The following is an 18,193-nucleotide window of genomic DNA, read 5'->3' on the forward strand; positions in this document are numbered from 1 at the left end:
GGGTTGTGTAGGATTCCTGGTGGAGGGGACTAGTGCCTGTGTTCTGGTGGATGAGGCTGGATCTTGTCTTTCGGGTGGGTAGGGCCGTGTACGGTGGTGTGTTTTGGGGTGTCTGTGACTTTATTATGATTTTAGGCAGCCTGTCTGCTAATGGGTGGGGTTGTGTTCCTGTCTTACTAGTTGTTTGGCATAGGGTGTCCAGTACTGAAGCTTGCTGGTCGTTGAGTGGAGCTGGGTCTTTGTGTTGAGATGGAGATCTCTGGGAGAGCTTTCGCCGTTTGATATTATGTGGAGCCGGGAGGTCTCTGCTGGACCAAAGTCCTGAACTCGGCTCTCCCACCTCAGAGGCACAGGCCTGACACCCGGCTGGGGCACCAAGACCTTGTCATTCACATGGCTTTTGGGAAGTCTGAGGTCTTCTGCCAGCATTCAATAGGTGTTCTGTAGAAGTTGTTCCACATGTAGATGTATTTCTGATATATTTGTGGGGAGGAAGGTGATCTCCACGTCTTACTCCTCTGCCATCTTGAAGGTCTCCCTTTCATTTATTCTTTCTTCTCCTAGTCCCACCCTCATTAACTGGAGCTTAGACCATATCTGCCTCTGACCCCATTTTTACCCTAGCACTGTTCTTCTTTATCAACACTGGCACAAAGCATTGCCAAAAGTAATAATCCTTTTTTTTTTTTCTTTTTGGCTGTGCTGGGTCTTTGTTGTGGCATGTGGGCTCTTCATTGTGGCACACAGGCTTCTCTAGTTGCGGCATACAGGCTCTCTAGTTGTGGTGCGCAGGCTCAGTAGCTGCAGTATGCAGGCTAGTTGCCCCACAGCATGTAGGATCTTAGTTCCCCAATCAGGAATCAAACCCACATCTCCTGCATTGGAAGACAGATTCTTAACCACTGGACCACCAAGGAAGTCCTCCAAAAGTAATATTCTTATTCCCTTTCTCCTGCTTAGTGATTCAGTTGCTCCTCGTTGCTACAGAGCAAGAAAAGATTCCTGAGAATGTCATTCTAACCTTCTAGTTGTATCTTCTACTCCGTATAAATACCCGCAGCTCATGGGAAAGTCTTCATTTCTCGTCCATAGTTTTTGGCTTATACTTTTTCCCATCTTCTCTGCCTGTTTAAATTCTGCCCCATTCTTTAGGGTCTTTTATCAACTACTGTGTCCTCCAAGAACTTTTCCTGTTTCTCATAATTAAATTGAAGTAGCATATTGTTAATCTTATATGGTGGAATCAATCATATCATGCCTTGTTTTAAATTTACCTACTTAATAAATTATAAATTCATGATGGTTAGAGATTATGTATGGCTGATACATGTTATATGACAAAGGACTTTAATCAGCAATTACTTAGTGAGTTCATGAATGAATGGTAGATGCTGAATTTAAATCTATTTATTTGATTTAAAGAGAGAAAATTGAGTTTTATGAAGAATTAATAGCATTTTCATTAACATTTCTTATGGACATAGATGCAAATATCTTCAAGAAAACATGAGCACACTAAATCCAGCCACATATAAAAATGATTATACATCATTATCAATTAGGATTTATCCCAGGAACGCAAGTTGGTTCAGCATCTGAAAATCAAGTAATATAATGTATCATATAAGTAGAATAAAGGACAAAAGCCATATGATCATCTCAATATATGCAGGAAAAGTATTTGAAAAAAATCTGACACCCTTTCATGATAAAAATGATCAATAAATTAGGAATAGAAGGGTACATTCTCAACCTGATAAAGGACATATATAAAAAACTATAGCTAACATCATACTAACTGGCAAAAGAATCAGTGCTTCCCTGAAGATCAGGAATAAAATAGATGTTCACTCTCACAACTTCTATTCAACATTGTGGTGGAGGTTCTAGCCAGGGCAGTTAGGAAAGAAAAGGAAATAAAAAGTATCCAAGTTGGAAAGGAAGAAAAACTATTTGCAGATGACACACATTCAGTGGATAAGGGATCAACTAAAATGAGTAAGGTATCCACTAAAGTGGAGAAGATATCCTCTAAAAAGCTATATTTAGACCCAGTAAACAGTTCAGCAAGGTTGCTGCTATAGAATATCAACATATAAAAATTAATTGTATTTCCATACATTATCAGTGAACATTCTGAAAATGAAACTAAGAAAAGTATTCCACATCCAATAGGACCAAAAGAATAAATGCTTATGAACAAATTTAACAAAGGAAGTGAAAGACTTGTACACTTAAAACTATAAAACCTTGTTGAAAGGAGTTAAAGAAGCTCTAAATGAAAGGAAAGTTATCCTGTTTGCAGATTGGAAGACTAAATATTAAGATGACAGTACTCCTCAAATTGATCTATAGATGCAACACAGTCCCCGTCAAAATCCCAACTGGCTTTTTTGCAGAAATTGACAATCTGATCCTAAGGTTCATATGGAAATTTATATGCAAATCATGTATCAGATATGGGACATACATAAAGAACTCTTACAACTCAATTTTAAAAAGACAAATAACTTAATTAAAAACTGGCAAAGTAATTGAATAGATATTACTCCAAAGAAGACATATAAAAGCAATCAACAAGCACGTTAAAGTGTGCTCAACGTTATTAGTCATTAGGGAAATGCAAAGCAAGAGTATAATGTGATACCACTTCACATCCTTAAAATAGAAAAGGTAATAATGAGTGTTGGCAGGATGTGGAGAAATTGGAATCCTCATACATTGCAAGTGAGCATGTTAAATATTACAGCTGCTTTGGAAAACAATTTGGCAGTTCCTTAATAAGTTAAATATAGAGTTATCATATGACTCAGCCATTTTACTTCTAGTTGTGCATACCATGTGAGATGAAATCATATGTCCAGAGAAAAGTAGTACTCAAATGTTCATAGCAGCTTTACTCGTAATAGCCAAAAATTGAAAACAATTCAAATATCTATCAACTGATGAATGGATAACTAAAATGTGGTATATCCATACAATAGAATATTATTCAGCAATTAAAGGAATGAAGTTTTGACATTTGCAGCAACATGGTTGAACTTTGAAAACATCATGCTAAGTGAAAGAAGCCAATCATGAAAGACCTTATATTTTATGGTTCCTTTATATGAAATGTCCAGAATAGGCAAATATATAGATACAGGTTAGCTGTTATAAGTCATAAATCTATTAGTTATGGATTAGCTATTGCCTAGGGCTTAGAGGGAGGTAGGGAGAGTGACTGCTAATGGGGTAGAATTACTTTGGCAGGAATGAAATTGCTCTAAAATTAAATTGTAGTGACAGTTGTACAACCCTGTAAATACCAAAAATTGTTGAATTTTGTACTTTAGGTGGATGACTATATTACCGTGCAATTATTATATTTTGATAAAGCTCTTTATAAAGATACAGTGAAATTCTGAGTGCAATTGATATACATTATCCTTTCAATATCTGAAAAAGGTAAAGCAAACATTACTTTTCCATTACAACTTATTTTATCATTTTGAAAATGCCTGTTGTCCCTATAAAAGCTTGAAATAGCAACTTATTGTATTTAAAATTTAGCCATAAGTTTTCCTAGTTTCAAATAGTATATTAATAAAAATTCAGTGTACATAGAAGAGAAATAATATTTACTTTTTTTCTATACCAAAAGAAAAGTTATATGGAATATGCCAAATACATGTGGTTCCTTGGCATGGGATGGAAAGAAAATATTCTATGAGCACTTTTTTTAAACAAAATTTCTTATTTTATTTGTTCTAAGTTCTCTGTAACATAATTGTTACATGGACTGCTTTTATGTATGACATGTAAATATTGGAATTGACAGAATCTCTAGGGCAATGTTCTTAGAATTCAGTGATATCTGAGATCACACTTAGCACTACTTACCAAATTATTCATTATATTCTGCTTAGAGTAAGAGTTACAGTGAATGTTGTAAATGTTGGTTGACAAATATGAGGTTATGTGGTTTGGCAGTCAGAAATCTGTCAGATGGTTTTGCTTAGATCTACTTTCCTTTAAAAAAAAAAAACCAAAAAAACCCTGTATTCCACTTCTTCAAATTACCAAACACTTTCCAGTCCTTCTTTTTCTTTACCCTCCCATGGCACCCTTAAAGCTCCGTCTTTTTTGACAGAGTTCTTCCTTACTATCCCGTCATCATACTCTTGCTTTTACCTTCCCTGATTCTTCCTCCCAGTCTCCTGTACTGGCTTCTCTTCCTTTGACTTTCCCTTGGATAGTGGTGATTCTCAGAGTTCCCTCCTTAAATTCAATTCTTTTCATTTATGTGTCTTCTTTGGAAATCTCATTTATCGCTACAACTTCAAAAGCAATCTGCAGAGTCGATGATAAACCACAAATATACATCTTTACCCCTTACTTTTTTTTACTGAGTTTCAAATTTTTAGGTGAAGAGTTGGAATTTCTGCCTATTTCTCTTCAACATGTCTTGTTCAAAATGTCCCAAACTCAACCAAACCTCAAAATGTGTTCTTCCCTCTGTATCCCATTTCCTGTTAATAGCACTGCCATTAGCTCCCTTCTCAATCAAGCCAGAAGTCTGAGATATTTATCTAGTGGCAAAGTCCTGTTGAATTCTCCCTCTAGAATGTCTTGAATATGAGTTCTCTCCCTCATCATAAAGCTTACTTCAGGCTCTCATCATTTATCACTGGACTATTTATTGTCTATCTACATTAAACACAAGGATTATCTTTCTGAAATATTGATTTGCTTATGAAATGTTCTTGTTTAATTTAAACCTCTTCATAGACACCTTAAATCATTTCAGGAAAAAAGCCAAAGTTCTTGGGAAAGCTCTCATATGGGTTCAGGATTCAGCATATGGCTGACTAGCTAAGCTTATCTTCATCAGTTTCCCAACCGTGCTGGTACACTTTCCATTGTTCAGCTGTGCTGTATTTTCAGTTGTATTCACCCATACTGTTTTTGGCTTTTATTTTTGTTTTCATTGTTTCTTATTAGTCTAAAGCTAACTGTATTCCACTTGCAGCAGTAATTAGTTCAGGGCTCCAGGCCTAAGTCAATGAGCACATTTTCCTGGCTAGAGGAATCATTCAAAAGAGTTAGCATGTGACTCAGTTCAGGATATTAGGAGAAAAGGGAAGATTTGCTGGGTGCTCCTGGGAAAAAGTTCTCCTCCTCTTAGAAGAGAACCGCTGGAAGAGACACCCTCTCTTCTCCACTAGATGTCCCAGTCAAAGATCTAGCCTAGGACTGCTATAACCATTTTGCTTCCATCAGGGAAGTCAGCCTTAAGGATGACATCAAAGCACAGAGGAGAGATAGGTGAGTAGATGTCAGAGAAGCCGAGCAAGAGACATTGCCTTAAAACAACCCTAAAATCCTTGCCACTTCTGGACTGCCAGATATGCAAGCTATTAAATTTCTGGTTTATGTCAGTTTGGATCAGTTTTTCTATTGCAGACCAAAGCCTCCAAACTAATAAATAAACGTTTTTTAAAAAGTTCAAGGGGAGATGGACAGAAGCATATTAGGTATGCAGAACGTGAATGAAATGAATTCCCATTAAGACTGCCTTTTCCTGTGAATAGACTTGTCCCTATTAGGCTTACTTGTTTGTACCTACATAGGCAATGTATGTTTTGTATTTGTGAAGATACTACTTCCAAATCTGATTGTGACGTATGGTCTTGAAAAACTATTATTACAAAAGAGCTAAATGCATGCATCCTTCTTAACATAAATGTCAATGCTAAATTTAAATTGATGAATAAATATTGGATACATCGAAAGGCAGGGTTTTTTGATCAGTAAAAAAACAAAACACCAAATTTTTTAATTATTAAAATTTGAGGGGGAGCCTAGCCCAAAAATAAATGAAAAATATTCCTATTGTTCATATAGAATTCTTAAATACTTTACTGAGAACCTTTTACATATAATTATTTGGAAGCTAACTTTTCAAGGTTCTTACTTAATTCTAAGGAGAATTGTGAAACATGGAGTTTTTGTAAAATAAAATATTTAACACAAAACCTACAAATTTAGTATCATTCCATGTGTTCTTCTATGTTCCAGGGTTATTTTTCTCCACTTAAAAAAGAAAAATGTCAAACATCTTTCAGTTTCTACTCTTTTTGTTGTCAGGAGGCTATTTGGAAGTAGAGCACAAAGAAGTTTTTTATTATGAAAGGAAATGTCTGAAAATAAGAGTAAATGCTTAAATTAAGGACTAAATGAAGATTCCTAATTTTTAAGAATTTGGATCAATCCTGGGCTCCATAAGTGCCTTGATTGTTGTCATAACTTTGGATATAAGAGGATCAGAAGGAAAGTTTTGGTCCTTCACTTTTGTAGTGCTTGCTGCTTTACTGTGTGCTATTCTCTTTTTCTTTTTGTCTTCCTTATCTAGAAGTGATTATCAGTTTATTTGGTGATTAGAGTATAGCTGTTCTAGTTTCCTTTCTCTTCTGAATCCACATTCGGTTTTATTAAGATGCCCTACACTAAGATAGCAACACAGGATGCAGCAGACCCTAATTTTGCACATATGGTTTCATTTTGTTGGATTAAATCTGATGGTAACTCTTTCACCACATTATATGTTTGCTTCTCATGTAACCAATTCATGTTAGAATTCTGAGCTCTCTAGGGGAATTGGTAGATTATGATTTGTACCACTGTGCCTTCAGTGGCTAACTGTTAAGCCTCTAATGAAGATATTATTTCAGAAAAGTCTGAATCTGGTAACTTTTTTATTAAGAACTTTCCAAGAAGACACAGGCATATAGTTATTTCATGATACAGCTTGTAGGCAAGAATGACTTGTCAGTAAACGGCGGGAAAAAAGAATGAATAGAGCAATAGAGGAATTTAAGAAAGGCATTGTCAACCATTCTTTAATTGTGGGGTTTAAAATTTATTTCCTTGTATTTACAATTAGCATATAATTTTCCTTTGCTTTTCATTGATACACTTAAACATATATGTGTGTGTGTATATATATATCCATCTAAAAAAACTAGAACAAAACTAAAAGCTCAGGTTTACTTTTCAGTAATCATCTATGCTTATGGCTTTTATAATTGTCCCCTGTATTCACTGATCTTTGCTAGCTCTGTTCCTTAAAAAGGACAGCTAACTCCGAGGCATCTGTGGCTGGATTCTCCTCACAATGGCTCATTTCCTTTTAAATGTATTAACAAGTAGCTTCCAGTGTACGTAATTGTAGCTTTGTTGACTTTCCACCTCTCTCTGCTTATTGAACTAAAAGAAAAGTACATTAAAGCTTATATAAATGGCCAGGTTTTCTGGTTTGGGGACAGTTTAAAAGAAAGCAGACCTTTCATTAATGTGAAAGGGAGTAGACTAGTCCTAACATTGAGTAAACTGAATGGATAAGTGCAGGGAGGCACAATAGGAAAACTGGACACTTCCCAAAGCCACCCAAGTTTGCCCTTTGCCATTTTACTGTATTATTTTAGGTTTGAACTTAATTTCCAGCATGTCAAATATACCGATATTCACATTTAAGTACAAAAACGTATCCTGAAGCCAAATAGAAAAAGAAAAGTGCTTGCCACCCTCCATTGGTTCAAATAATTAATGTGAAAATTAGCTATACATTTTTAAATGTAGTTATTTCATATTTTAAAATATCATCCATGCACGTGTTTTTTTTAAAGTCTCTAGTAGGATAATTCTCTAATTGATGTAGAATGGAAACTAAAACATTTACATCTTTACTTATTTCCAATTTAAATTGCATTTGGGGGAAAAAAAAGGATATAGAGTTTTGCTTTAGTTGGCCTTGTTTTACTGCCATGGGAGTTTACTTTCATCTCAGTTCCCATAGATATGTGTGAGAAATTCTTTAGGGCCTGAAACAAGAGTATCTTCAGGGTTATATGATCTGACCTAATCAACCATGAGTGCTCTCATACTCTTTTTAAAAAATCCCTTTTAAAAGCTAATTATAATGAAGGCCTTTCTCAGTCATCTTCTCCTTCTTCCCCTGATTAGACGTTGATGAGTGCAGCATCATTCCTGGGATATGTGAAACTGGCGAATGTTCCAACACCGTGGGAAGCTATTTTTGCGTTTGTCCACGTGGATATGTAACCTCAACAGATGGCTCTCGGTGCATCGGTAAGCCTTGTAGTTTTGAAGGCACAATACACTGCTTCTTTCTAATGACAGAACAGCCCAAACAGGTACGGAGATGGCAACGATTATAAAACGACTGGGAAAATGCTGGAAGAGTTGTTTAAAATAAACGGTACCACTATTGAGGGACTGATCGACCAGGTGCTCTTTGCAAAAACTTCAGTTTCAGAAGTCATCTGGGTTTGCTTTATGTTGTCAAAGCCATTTCTGAAATGAAGAAAGATTTCCTCAAGACACTGCTCTTGCCAAGTGTTACAGACACAAAGGCATGAGAAAGATTTTTTAAAGTCTACTTTGGGAGACAAAATGTAGTAATTAAGTGTTCTTTCATTGCTATGAATCATGAATGTAGTGTCTTATTTACTTAGCATGTGTTTATTCTAGTGAAAATAGTTATTACAAAAAAGAAATCGATACCTTTAATTTTGTTTTAAGCATATTTTAATTAAAGGCATATATATTTTCATGTTCTCTTTTGTTTAGAAAGATAAAACAGTCATGTGTAGGTTGTCTATTTTTGAACAAGCCTTAGACTTTAAGAGCACTAAAGATTCATACAGTACAGGAATTAGGGAAATTAAAGCAGCACCCAAAGATGGGAGTTGCTTAGTTTGCTGGAGGATGACCGTCTGGGCAATGACCGTCTCCCATCCCCACTGGGAGGGTGTGTGAGCAACTAACTTCCAGGAACATTGTAAATCCAAAGGATGTCCAAGTGAACTGGGTTGAAGAGAGGAAATAACAGAGGGTTCAGGATGTAAACTAGAAGTCCTAGGCCACCAGTAAAAAGTCTTGAATTCACTGGATAAAATGTGTTGATATGCCAAACACTATGCTATGGCCGTGCAACAGCAAACATGAGAAATGGAGATCCTGCCTTCAGAATACTATGGTGTCATCGTAAATAGTAATAGAAAAGTAGCAATAGCAGTCAAAGAAGCAGCTATGGTAGTGGTAGTAAAATTGACAGCTGCCATTTATGAAATACATACCACGTGTAAGGCACTGGACACCTGTATCACCTTATTATCACATAGTGGTGGGGCCTTGGGTAAGCTACTGACCTGTCTATACTTCAGTTTCTTCTAGTAAATGTTCAATAAAATATTTCTTATTACTTCTGTTATTATCATTAGGGGAAGGAGGAGGTATAGGAGAATGAAGATGTACTCCTTAAAGTAGCCCTGTGTGATAGGCATAATTATTCTGATTTATAGATGAAGGAATTGAGGTTTAGAGAGGTAAAGTGACTTACATGATGTTCCAGGGCTGCCAAATGGAGCCACGATTTGAATCCAGATCTCTCTGCACCTGTGTTACTATGGTTCTACACTGTCTCCTTATCTGCTTTAAGGTGACAGAGACCCTGTGCCTAGATATCAAGGTCTCCAGCATGAGTGGTTTCTCTACCACCACGCTGACAGTCTGCTTTGAAAAGTACAATGTCCATTTGGAGCCTCCCTTTCCCGTTGGAGTATTATGAGATTTGAATGACAATTATTTGTTCTTCACGAATGAATCCGAGTTCTATCTTACACTAGGTAAAACATTATAGAGGCGTTAAGTCTATAAAACTGAGCAAATTAACTGTTTTTAGGGTCAGTGTTACCAGTTGGCTCACTGCATAGTAAGTCTGATTCATTTAACATAGTTTAACAGAATTGAAAATTAGTAGAACTACCTATACTTGGCTTAATTTTCTTAAACTGTATAGGAAAAGAATGTGCATATACATACACACATATATGCAGTCATCAGCTTGAAATAGGCATGAACTCAACTCTGTTGGAAAAATGTCAGTTTGGGAGTCATTGTTGAACATCACTGGCTGGATGCCATAGACCTTGACTTAAGGAAACTTATATTCTAGAAATGGCTAGAAGAAATGTGGCTGGAGACATAAGTGAGGTTATCACCATGAAGTTCTGAAAACGCCAAATAAGATGTATGTATTTTATTTGGTAGACAATGTGGAGTAATTGAAGGCCTTTGGGAATGAATTGTACAACTAGACCAACTAGTAAGAAGAAAGAATTTGCCATAACAAATGTTAGTGTTTTATATCAGATTTCTAAGTTGTTTCTTTCTCCCTCATTTCTTAAGTTTCTAAGTCTTTCTTTAGTCAACACATGCTCATTTTTTTGCATTGAAAAGGAAGCATATTTTTCATCATATTCAGATGATCAAGATGCCCAGTGATTTTCTGAGGTTGTTTTCTTCAATGTCAGATATTTGGTTTACCATTAAATCATGGTAAACTCTATCTCTTGCTTCTTTATATAAAGTTCTCAGCCTTTACTGGACTTTCAAAGCCCTTTAGAGCCTGACCCAGCCTGTATTCAGGACTCGTCTCTAACCACTTATACCTCACACTCATGTTTCTCTTATTGCAGTACATGAGCACACTGCCCACAGTACTTCCTCTGCCTGAAGCATCTTGATTTCCCCCTTCTATGCTTGTTAAAACCCACCTCATCCTTTAAGTACCCACTTAGATATCACATTTCTTTATAGCCATCCCTGCTTAACCCACATTTTCTTGTCAGGCAAAATCAATCCGCCCTTCCTATAATATTTTTTATTTCCTTCATTTCTGGGTTTATCACAGTGTCACAGGTATTTGTGCTTTACTCATTGGCCAGACTCTGAGCTCCGTTAGGTCCTGCCTTATGCAGCTTTCTGTCCCCTGTGCCTTATGTAGTCCCTTCCTTAGAAGTTTGGGCTCAGTAAATCTTTTCTGAATGAATAGGCAAACCAGCAAATGAATGAATGAGATGACATTGAATGTAAGAATTTAATGTTGGTTAATAACTGCTTTGCATCATTTGGCATCCTGCTGGACATGATATGATGGCACTGAGTTACAGTCCCCAATGCTCAGAAGGTGAGAAAGCCTGCTTGAGCTCCAGAGACCTGAGGCACAGTGAGTTCTTTGCTCACCATGAGTTCCCATTCATTTCAGTATCAATATCCTGACCCAGGAATAGAGGAAAGCCCCTAAGGAGGGGAGAATGACGTTCCAAAATTGCAAAACCAATGTTAAAATTAAGTAATAAGCAGCTTAAAAATTTTTTGAATAACTATGTTTCATTTGGAATAAGTATGTGTTTTCCACATATGAAAAAAATAAATCTAGCATTTTAATATGTAAGAGATCTTTGGTTTTGATTTTTAAAAATTTGAGTCTGTATTTTCTTAGATGGAATTTATTTATGATTGAATTATATATGTCATAAATATTTCCATGCTGTTTATTTTGTAACCACATGTATGCTAACAATAATGAGTTGGATGAACTCAAAGCTTTTTCTTAAGTAAGAAACTGTATGTTATCTGCACCTTTATTTTAAGAGTGGCACATGCTGAATGCTGCCCTAATCCCTTATTCTAGTTAATCAAAACATCTTGAATCTATACAACATTATAAAGCATCAATAAACTGCCTTTTTCTTTTATGTGTAGGAAATAGCTTTATATGGCAGGAGAGTTTAGCGGGGCATTTTAATTATAAATGAGGATAGTTTTCCCATTTCATTTTATGCTAAATATAAAAATCAAATCTTAATTTGATTTTATCTCCTGTTTTCCATCAAGTTTTAAAAAATATACTGGAAACAGCTCTCCTTTTTAACAAAGAGTACTAACATATGTCATTTCGAAAAAGAGTCCACCCATACCTAATATTTTTTTTCTTAGAAGCATTCTTAATAGCACAACTTAATGACCCTTATATCATTTAGTAATTCAATGTCATTATAATATTCATGGCATTATTAATACCTAATTTCCACGTTGCAGTAGAGGCAAGAAGAGTGACTGGCAGTCAGCGAGTCAGTAATGATTGACAAGCAGCCGTGAGCAAATTCTGTATGCAGGTTAATGTGCCAGCTACTGTCGTGCACACAGAACTAGCAGGGACCCTATTTGGGGGACTGGAAAGTGACAGTCAGCAGCAAGTGAAGTTCAGAAAATGAAAGTAAGCATTTAGAAGTCCTTAAGGTAATATGATGTTGCCACAATATCCTTGTGCATTTCCTTGAGCTTTACAAAAGTTTCAGTGCACAGTATTGCCATGGAGTATTCTTGAGAAAACAAAACCTGAAAACATAATGTGAAAAGTAGTAAGGTAAGAGAAAGTTTGAGGCAGTGGGTCGTTAATTGCTAAATAATTTCTTAGCCAATAAGTGCTGTAAGTCCAAAAGAAAGTCCTGATTATTATAGTTAAAATTCTCAAGGAAGTGAGCACTGATAGAGACCTTGAAAGATGGATGACAGCTAAACAAAGGAATAAGACTGCACTGAGCGAAGAGAAAGGTGTCAGCAGCCGTACAGATGCTGAAAGTGAGGGGGCTTGGAGACAGTGAGGAGAGCTTGTCTGGGAAAGAGAGCTGAGTGAGAAAGTAGTTGGAGACAAAACAGGAAAGATGGGTTAAGATGAAGACTCTTGTTGAGGCTCGTTAACTGCCATGCTAAGAAGTTGCAGGTTGATCCTGAGGATGCTGGAGCCCATCAAGAATTTTGAGCAGCACAGAGACAAAAGACAATGAGGGAAGACTGTTTAAGCGAAATGAGGAAGATCTTCTGACAGTGATGGTCAGGATATGCTGTCCTTGTGCAGCACTCTGTGTGATGATGGGTGTTGATTACATGTGTGTGCGTGCGTTTGCAACAAATGCTTGAAGGATAAACCAAAACTCCTAAAAATGTTTAACTAATGGAGGAAGGGAGACAGGGATGAAACAGTATACTGTATAGTGTTCGAGTTTTAACCCCAAAATCATATAAAAGGCGACTGGTGGAACAGGGGTAGTAATTTTAACTAGAAAGAATGTCCTAGAAAGAGAAGGTTAGACAATGAGGAAGACAAACTTCACTATTTTAAAGGAAGAAGTAAACCTAGGAGCCACAGTCGTTCTCTTTCTTTCATTGTTCCTAGTTCTAGTTGGTCTTGTATGATAGAAACACAAAAGCAACATGAAAGTGTTTTAGGAATAGCAAGACTCTGCAGAATTAATCAAGTGGAACTCAGGTTGGCGCCAGGCTCTCAGCGAGACAAGTGCTGGTCTCCAGTATGAGGGGCTGATGTCTGAGACAATGGTTTCTATGTACTGAACACCTACTATCGCTAGTCTTCTGACCTGCGCTAACCTCATCAGGGTTTTCTGGCTGACCCCTTCATTTTTAATAAGCAAAGCTCATTCAACAGGAGACGTATTTTTTTCAAGGTAAGCCCCACCTCCATCTTTTACCAAGTTTTCATCAGATTGTATAATTAACTGTTAGTTCACGTAAATCAAGTTTAGACTAAATGTCAAGCCATGAAACAAACTCTGATAAGAGTACCATTATTTTGTTTCAAGATAGGTTTATATTTTAATCAGAGGAGACGGATTGCTTCCTCTTCCTCAGTGTGGGTTTAAATAAGACTTGATGTAAATCTTCTGGGAGTGTAGCGAGGGTGATAGGAGATTATTAGAGGACTAGACATGTTTTGTTACTTATGACATATCAATTCTACAGTTAAATATATACCAGGCATTAGAAGGATTTGTCCTAATGCTGTAATAAATATGCTTCTTCTGCCTTTTTCCCTAATAATTCCCTATTTCAAGGGATGATGTGCCTAGACAACTCTTAGTTAGTTCTATAGGGTGCCCCTTTTTATTCTTCCATACGGCACACTTCCAACACAGTACTTTCTAAGCACCATGCAATTCAGATATGCAAAGGAAAGGACCAAACTTTCAGCCACTGTCTTCCTTTTGAAATGTATTTTTGGAGAGACCTTAATTGTGAGACATCACACTACATGTGTCTGTATCTCATCCTGATCTGTTTTTGATGCAAAGGATTGGAAGTAGATTGTTTACCTCCTTGATGTTATTAGAAGAGACTAATTATAGAATTTATGGAAAAAAGTTATGATTTACTTTCGAATCTTCTCTTTCTGCCCCTCCACCTTCTCAACAATGCCATGGTTTCCTCCAACACATCTTATAAGACTGAGTAGAGGTTTCCAAACTGTGTAGGACAGAAGTTAATTATGTTTATTGAATTTGAAGACCCCCTCTTTAATATCAAAAATGTTTTCAGATCCACACATGACGATAACCCAATACCTTTGAGAAAATACATAATGAAAAAAACTACTGGATGTTCAGTAATAATTTTAAATGAATTTGTATTTTATTAGTCACAATGGAATCTCCATCAGTAGGAACCATAGTAGTGCCTGTATATTATGAGGCATTTTCATTTGCATTGCAGTGTCCAGTGTAAGTATAAATTTGTGGAGCCCTCACAATAACATTGCAGACTCCCAAAATCTGAGACTGGTACAGATTCCTGATGAGCCCCTACTCATTTTTTTTACATATCACCTTATTTTCAGTATGGTATTGTATTTGACACATGAGTTGTTTAGAAGTGTAAGGAGTTTACCTGGTTTGCAAATCTTCCATGTTGGCTTGAAAAAGTTTTGTGTTTTCTCCAGTTGTTGGATAGATATGAGATCAAACTTGTTAACTGTACTGTTCAGATTTTCTCTTGAGCTGCTAGATTTTATCTACTGTGTCTATCAGTTACTGAAAGAGCTGTATAAATGTTCCACCTTGGTAGTAGATTTCTCAGTTTCTCCATGTGGCCCTTTAAGCTTTTGTTTTATGTATTTTGATGCTATGTTATAAGGTGATGAATGTTTAAAAGTATTATATTTTCCTGGTGAATTGAAACATTTTTTGATGTATATTGATTCTCTAAAGTTTTTTTTCTTTTCTTCTTGGTCTGTTTCTAAATATTTTCCCTTGGTTCATTTTATTTCATATTATTTGGCATCACATTTTGTGAGTTGGAGAGGAAGGTTTAAATATATGCCATTTGGATATGTTTCCTGTCAATCTTTTGTTTCCTTTTGTCTTAAATGTGCTTCTTTAAACAGCCTAAATCTAAATTTTGGGGGGCATAGTCTTAAAATCTTTGTCTTTTAAATTGAGATTTAAATTTATTTGTGTTTATTACAGTAACTGATATATTTGTTTTTATTTCTATTATCTTCTTTTTTGCTTCCCATTTATCTTGCTTTTTTGTTACTTTCTCTTTCTTGCTTTCTTTTGGATTTATTCAGGCTTCCTGCCCTCCATTCTTCCACACCCCATTCTTTTTCCTCTATTGTTTAGAAATACGTAGTTTATTTCTTTGGTTTTAGTGGTTATCCTAGCTGTTTGAAGATGCATATGTAACTTAAAGCCTAGAATTAATCTGTATTTTTACCCACATCTAAATAATAAAAGAATATTAGAATGGTTAGACTTTGATCTCCCCCTTCCAATTTAAAAAATTCTAGTCAATTGTCACTCCCTTGTTTGCAACAAATTAATCATTATTATTATTGTTTGATATTTTAGTACTTGTCCATGTATCTAAAAATATTTTCCCTGTTTATTCCTTCATACATTTCAAACCTTCCATTGGAATTATTTTCCTTTTTACCTAAAACACCTATTCTAAAATTTCCTTTAGCAAGAAACTTTTGGTAGAAAATTGTCTCTGTTTGTGTTTTCCTGAAAATGAACTTAATTTCCCTTTGGTTTCTTGGGGTACAGAATTTTAGGTTGACAGTTATCACAGCAGACAGAAGATACTATTCCATTGTGTTCTAGCATCCACTGGTGCTATTAAGAAGTCAGTGATTGACTTAAATATCATTCCTTAGCCGATAATCTGTCTTTTCTTCCTAGCTGTTTTTAAGATCTTCACCTTTTCTTGGTTGTTCTTCAGTTTCACAGTGATATGGATAGCTGTGGATTTCTTTTTATTTTTCCTGCTTTGGATTTATTGGACTTCCTAGATCTGAGGTTGTCTTGCAACATCATTAGAAAGTTGTAAACTAGTATTTGTTGACTATTGCCTTCCCACAACTGTCTGCGTATGACACTTTCTAGAACTCTTATTAGATGCAAATTACCTTTTCACCCTCACCTGCATACTTCTTAACTTCTTCTCAACATTTTCCATCTCTGACTCTCTGAACAACACTGAAATAATATATTCAGCTATATCTTCCTGCTCAGTAATTCTCTTTTCATCTATATGCAATACACTGCTTAATATAGTCACTAAGCATTTTATTTCAGTTATGATCATTTCATTTATAGAAGTTTCATTGAAGTCTTTTACGTCTTTTCTTTCATTGTTTATGGGCTTGTTTTTACTGTTCCCATTTTTAGATTTTTAATTGCCTTAAACAGATTAAAGATTATTTCATTATTAATTAATATTTAATGAATCATCATTAATTAAAAACAATGATTTTCAGAATTGGTTTGACCATTACAGTATCTGAAACCTGCTGTTTATTCAGCTAGTTTTTGTTCATTGAGCCTTGTTTCTCTGTGCGTTATTTACTTACTTACTTAGTTACTTTGCTGTTAGCTGCTCCTTTTTTCCTAGAACTTTATCTATGGGAATTCTTTGAGACCTATGTCAGTATTAAGTCCTCAATTGTACTGATTTTTGCGAGTTACTTGGAATATCCCTACCTGGAGACCTCTTTATGTTATATTCTTCCTTTGAAGTTTTTCAGGACACAAACTTAATATTTTGACATCAGAGCTGTCTGTGTGAGAAAGAGCTTTTGGTTTCAGATTTTTAGGAAGAATCTTTTTTTCCCTCCACCCAGCACTGAGGTATAAACAGGCAAGTCTCTTAGCTGCCTTCCTCTACATTAGCCACATAACAAGGATATAGCTGTTTGGGACTCCTACTTTATGAGGGAGTTTCCTATTACATTTTGCATTAACGAGGTGAATCTGGGCTTTTATATCTTAGGCTCTAACCCCTTGTGAAATTATCAGAGTTGAAAATCAAAATCTCCAGAGTTTTGCAGAAACCCTAAAGCGAAAGCTAGGTGTGAACTTACCTTCTGAGATTCCTGTCTTCACTTCATTTTGAGACTCTGTTTTTTTCCTTCTTTGATGTCAGCAAGATGATGTATATTTTAAAATAATTTCTCATATTTTATCCAGGGTGTTTCAATTGGGAGAGACACTCAGGGTAGCTAATACACCATTCTCTTGGAAACAGAACATATATTGTTTTATTTAATTCTCCCGTCAGCCCTGTTCCATAAAGAAGAAAAGATATGTAACAGAATCAACAGTAATAATATTTTGATGTAAACCTAGGTATCCTGACTCAAAGCCATGACTCTTCTTCTTTTTTTTTTTTTTCCCAAGTCTTATGGTACAGCCTCCTCCTTACAGAGCCTTGAAGAGATCAATACAGTCAATCTACCATGTAGCCCTGAATGTGTTTTGTAACAGTGATTACTGTAAAGAGCTTAGGACTTTCTTATCTTAATTTACATCCTATTCTTGAGGAGTGTAGCAATCAAGTAAATCTAGGAATATGATACTTTGGGTTCCTGGAATGAATATCCTAAAAACTATTTTCCTGGATCATTCTTGGGAGTAGAAACCTCTCTGTGAAATTATTCCCAGTGACAGCCTATCCAAGCCCAGCTTGTAACGTTTATGAAATGTCTGCAGTGCCTTTAAGTATGCACGCATACATCACATTTAGTACTTTGCTCTTGGGCATACTGGGTTTCTTTTGGGAAATGGAAGGCATTCTGATTCTTACATGGAGTACCTTCAAACCAATTCTTTAACAATAGCGTAGAAGCAACCTGAGGTATACTTTGGACCATTCGAGGAAATAATATATTTATTTTAAACTCAATATCTAGTGTAAAAAATTTAGGCCTTCCCTATTAATAGCATTATTTGTAATTAATGGTTTCATCTTCATCAGTGACATGCAGCTCCTGTTTGTTGTGGTACATCTTTCTTCTTGTCACAGACAAAACTTCTTGGAAGCATCTGGATAAAAGTTAAACAATATATAGTGAAACTAGACTTACATTATTTTGACTCTCTGAATAAAATCTGAAAGTCCTTCCCTCATGGTCTGTAGGGCTGTGCATGCTCTTGCCTTCTGTATGCCTCTGAGCTCAGGGTCTTCCACCCCCATTATGCCTGCTCTTCTC

General features: G+C 35.9%; 1 protein-coding gene across 1 annotated transcript in view; it reads left to right on the plus strand.

The window, feature by feature from the left end:
• Positions 1–18,193, plus strand: part of FBN2 (fibrillin 2) — a 225,817-nt gene that overhangs the window by 98,217 nt on the left and 109,407 nt on the right. Inside the window, exon 8 of the mRNA XM_024757148.1 lies at positions 8,005–8,130. Within this exon, the coding sequence (XP_024612916.1) occupies positions 8,005–8,130 (126 nt within the window). The remainder of the gene's footprint in view (positions 1–8,004; positions 8,131–18,193) is intronic.

Source organism: Neophocaena asiaeorientalis, unplaced genomic scaffold, assembly GCF_003031525.2.
Source record: "Neophocaena asiaeorientalis asiaeorientalis breed wild unplaced genomic scaffold, Neophocaena_asiaeorientalis_V1.1 scaffold149, whole genome shotgun sequence".
NCBI lineage: Eukaryota > Metazoa > Chordata > Mammalia > Artiodactyla > Phocoenidae > Neophocaena > Neophocaena asiaeorientalis.